This window comes from Octopus bimaculoides, chromosome 3, assembly GCF_001194135.2.
Source record: "Octopus bimaculoides isolate UCB-OBI-ISO-001 chromosome 3, ASM119413v2, whole genome shotgun sequence".
NCBI classification, from domain to species: domain Eukaryota; kingdom Metazoa; phylum Mollusca; class Cephalopoda; order Octopoda; family Octopodidae; genus Octopus; species Octopus bimaculoides.
In genome coordinates, this window is record NC_068983.1 from 86,792,089 (window position 1) to 86,797,088 (window position 5,000).

The following is a 5,000-nucleotide window of genomic DNA, read 5'->3' on the forward strand; positions in this document are numbered from 1 at the left end:
TATGAGTTTATATAGACACACTTACGAGTGTATATGTCTTTTTTAGTCGATTATGTTTATTTTACTTCTATGTTCCCATTTTATAGTTTTTTTCTCTATCATTCTCTCTTCATTCGCTTCCACCTCCCCCCTACCTCTACTTTTGAACTTTATTCTCTCTTTCTCTCACTGTCTCTCTCTCTCTCTCTCTCTCTCTCTCTTCTCTTCTCTCCTCTTCTCTTCCCTTCCGCCTCCATTTTACCTTTATAGATCAATCAAAAGAATTTGGACAGAAAACAAATTCCCTCTTTCTCTGTTGTTTCATCGTCCAAATTACACTAGTTTTTATACATCTACATGGAACCGTTCTAGTTTTATCTTCACGCTACTTTACAGAAACCTATACAACACAGATAAAATAAATGGGTTCGAGAAAAAAAAATAAATAAACGCGGAAAAAAAACTTCTATTGCTTCTTCTACATTACTATATAGATATTTGTTATCATCACCATCATCATCATTATCATCATCAACATCAACCCCATCTTTAACACCTTCATCTTTAACACCTTCACAATAATAATAATAATAATAATAATAATAATAATAATAATAATAATAATAATAATAATAATAATAATTTATTACATAGGCACAAGGCCTCAGATTTAGATGGGGAATATTTGGTGATCATATCAGCTCCTGTAGTTGACTGTACATTATTTTTTTCGAACCAGGAATGATGAAGGATAAAGTTAACCACGGTACGCAAGATTTGAACTCAGAATGTAAAAAGTTTTCACAATAAAATTAATAATTGCCTATAGCATAAGCACAAGGTCTATCATTTTGAGGGGTGACAGATGATTACATCGATCGCAATACTTGATTCGTTCTTCATTTAATCAACCTCCAAAAGAATAAAAGGTAAAGTTGCCGTCGGCGGAATTTGAACTCAGTCTCCACTTGACGCAGGACTGTAACTCTGTCAAAGAGACGAGGGGGTAAAAACGTGTCTGACAAAAGATGATCACACCTGCCCACCATCAAAGAAAAGCTGTTGATGACACAGCCTCAGCAGGTGGAAGTCTGCGCATCATTAACCACCGCATACACAGTCTTTCACTCAGCAAGTCTTGACAGTAAATTAGGTAAATGGAGAGTCTGACCAATAGAATGCGTCACCTCCACAGAAAGCGGGAAAGAGCAGACGTTCCAGTCAGTTCAGACGTAAATTGGAAGAAGGCTTGACAGGCGTAATAGCTGACGCACGCAATGTGAACGTTCGTCCCTCTTTTCGACCTTTCAAGGATATCTCATTATTTGTGAGTGAAACTGGACACCCTGTTCAACCCCTCATCCTGATCCTTGTCCAAGTGGAGGACTGGACTAAACCAGAAACCGAGCAGTTTAATCAGTTCGTCCATCCAGCACCATAAGATTTTGGTGCCAAGCTACTGGTCCACTGACGTTTCCTGCTTAATTTTCTCACCTGTCACTGCCTAGTATTCACTTAGACCGACGCCGACTACCTCTGTGTGCTTGGTATCTACCTCTATTATAGTCCCGTTGTCAATCTTCCATATTCTAGTTCGCGTGGGATGCTTCTCAACGTCTCAGTTTCCGCACTAGTGGGTCTAGTATCTCTACGTGCAGAAGAGATGCATATGGACAACCTTGGCGGACTGATTGCATAATACTAAACCGGTCTGGTAGATGGCCATTTACTCCGATCACCGAACAGATGTCACTGTACATTACAGTGATCCAGCACCAGAAAATGCTGCTGTAACCATCCACTTTAAGGAGAGCCGCCAAGCACCAATGGTGGACATATATATAGTGATTTTTCTGGGAATTCTAATAATTATTCAAAACCTGTTTAGGTTTAACTTTTCTGAGAATGGTCCATACCAGTTTGTCAAAGGCTTTGCGGAAAAGTAAGGCAATTCATTTTTATTTAATGATTTTCAATATCTTTTAAGATTGAGAAACTCTTGTTTTAAAAAGTATATCATCGCAATTGGATTGACTCCTTTCAAATTGCAAATTTTATAAAGCCAAAATATCTGAATAATAGCCTCTTCTGTGGTTTTTGTTGTTCAATCAGATCTCAGATATGAACATTTAATATATTATTCGGAGATTAGCTGGTTATCTCGCGGAAAAGTTCGGCAGTGAGCTATGTCACTGCGAAGTGAAGTAGAAATTTTTTATCTGACATTAAAAAAAAATTCATACTTTAGCTTCAAGATTCTCAGATACCAAGTCAATGCTTCAGTTAGTTTATTTTTTCCGGTATTTTATTTTTTTAATTGAATGACTTAAATATCTCTCTACAAGGCCGTGATCAAACAATTATTGGTTTAATGGAGAAAATAAATGCGTTTAAAGAAAAGCTCGAATGGTGGAAAAGGAAAGTTGAGCAAGAAAAAATGCAACTTCATCCAGTATTCAGTCTACTGAAAAAAAGATTACAATAATAATAATAAAAATAATAATAATAATAATAATAATAATAATAATAATAATAATAATAATAATAATAATAATAATAATAATAATAATAAATATTTTTATTACTGTCATCATCACCGTCGTCGTCGTCGTCGTCGTCGTCATTATCATCATCATTATTATAATTATTATTAGTAGTAGTATTACTATTACTACTACTACTACTACTACTACCATTTTAATTTCAATTTTAGTGACGTACAGGTTATTATTTTGAAACATTTAGCAAAATTGATAACAGAATTTAGATTCAGTCGTTGCATTCCAGCAGAGGATGCTGAGATACATTTAGTACTAGCATTAACGATTTGCATGAGAATTTTGTCGATATTAATAAATGTAGCAGTTATAATTTCAATGAGAATGTCGAATTTATCGGTGCTTTTTTGCTGAATGTTAAGGCGAAGAAACCAATTGTTGGAAGGAAAGCAATGAAGGTGCTTCTTCCCTTTACTACAAATATTTGAGAGAATTAAGCTTTTTCAAAGACTGTTAACTTCATTTGAACATTTATTATTTGTTATATGGTGTCAGTGACCAGGTCGTAGTTCGCGCAAAGAAAATGTTGATACTCTATAACAAATAATAAATGTTTAAGTGAAGTTAACAGTCGTCGTGTATTTTTGAATACTTAACATGTGTTTTCCACGCTGCAGTCGTTTTAGTTTCATCACAGAGCCTCAGATCAAATCATTTGCCTGACAAGTACACCTCCGAAACAAGGTTTTCAATCTTAACGATTACAAAAATAAAACGAAGAAACTGATTGCAACAAAAGTGTAACTTATTGAAGATGAAACCTACACTGGGGGAACTTCTCAACTTGTCCCAACCAAAAATTTCATGAAATTCCATAAAAGTGCTAACAGTCACATAGTATTTAAGTAATGAATTTTAGAAAATTACCACAAATTGGCGGGCGTATACAGAGCACTCAAAAAGCCTAAGGCTTCCTACCTATAGATTCCAACTATTCTCTAATTGATATTGCTAAATCTTGATATAAAATATCCTTAATATAATATTCTAAAATTCAATATAATCTTTCACAATAGCGAACGTAATTTTATTGCAACAACGGAAGTTATTAAAAGACAAGTGATGAGCCATGCTACAGTTAGTTATGTATCCAAAACTTAAATCATTATTCGTGAGGCTTATCAATGTTTATTTTCATAAAGTAAATGATGCCGAAAACTAAATTTAGCACATCACCATAATTTTAAAATTAATTGGCTATTCTCAGTTGCAGATTTAGTGTTCAAGCAATAAAATTTATTTTCAATATTTAGTAGAATTACGGAGAAAATTGGGCGAAATCTTCCTCCATTTTCCCATTACACAAAACTAAATCAGTTTCCTTGTCTTAATTGGATATTAGATTATTACTTATTGTATTTACTCATATATTAAATATACTAAGGAGAATCTATAGTGAACAAGATAAAAACAATTTAGTGACTTCCTTTTTATTACAATTTTTGTGTTGCCATCTTAAAATTACAAACTACTTAGGGTTGCTGTTCTAAAAGGTTGAGTAATACTGACGGAGAGTGTCAGTTATTGGATCATTGGAGGTTTAAAGCTGAATTAAGCATAGCACCGAACTAGATGTTTTACATCGAATCCAGGAATTTCTTTACGGTGGTGAGGACAACTTCGATAACAGACAGCAATGATGATGATGACGACCACGACAGTGATCATCGAATGGGGATTGTCGACAACAGGACACCTATCTTTGGGTGGTCAGATAGACTTAGTCACCCGTTTTAATACTACCACTTACAGAGACCGTTGAGCTACCTTTCGTGAGACACACTCTCGGTTTTGGAATCTACTGCATCTTCCGAGTGTTGTTGACTCTCCGCCATAACTACTTTGCTCCATCGATGATCACTGACCATCAGCGAGACACTCCTCGCAACAATACGAAAAGTCATAGACTCTGCTCTTCCTCTTCTGACTAAACAAAGAAAATAAAATGAAGAGGAGGAGGAGGAAGTTGATGTCGACGACGACGACGACGAAGATGATGATGATGATGATGATGATGATGATGATGATGATGATGATGATGACGATGACGAAGATGCCGATGAAGATTTCGATGACGATTTCGATGACGATGATGAGGAGAAGGGAGCGGAGGTGGAGGAGAAAGAAGAAGAGGAGGAGAAGGAAGAAGAGGAGGAGAAGGAAAAAGAGGAGGAGGAAGAAGAGGAGGAAGAAGAGGAGGAAGAAGAGGAGGAAGAAGAGGAGAAAGAAGAGGAGAAAGAAGAGGAGAAAGAAGAGGAGAAAGAAGAGGAGAAAGAAGAGGAGAAAGAAGAGGAGAAAGAAGAGGAGAAAGAAGAGGAGAAAGAAGAGGAGAAAGAAGAGGAGAAAGAAGAGGAGGTGAAGGAAAAAGAGGAGGAGGAAGAGGAGGAAGAAGAGGAGGAAGAAGAGGAGGAAGAGGAGGAAGAAGAGGAGGAAGAGGAGGTAGAGGAGGAAGAAGAGGAGAAA

The 5,000-nt window shown here is 36.1% G+C and overlaps 1 protein-coding gene across 1 annotated transcript in view; it reads right to left on the reverse strand.

Annotated features, from left to right (window-relative positions):
- Positions 1–4,495: 4,495 nt before the first annotated feature.
- The window catches only part of LOC128247429 (uncharacterized protein DDB_G0271670-like), a gene marked incomplete at both ends in the record, with an annotated part of 732 nt that continues 227 nt past the window's right edge, over positions 4,496–5,000 (reverse strand). Inside the window, 2 exons of the mRNA XM_052966835.1 lie at positions 4,496–4,796; positions 4,905–5,000. The exon at positions 4,905–5,000 is cut by the window's right edge and continues 227 nt beyond it. Coding sequence (XP_052822795.1) covers positions 4,496–4,796; positions 4,905–5,000 — 397 coding nt within the window. The remainder of the gene's footprint in view (positions 4,797–4,904) is intronic.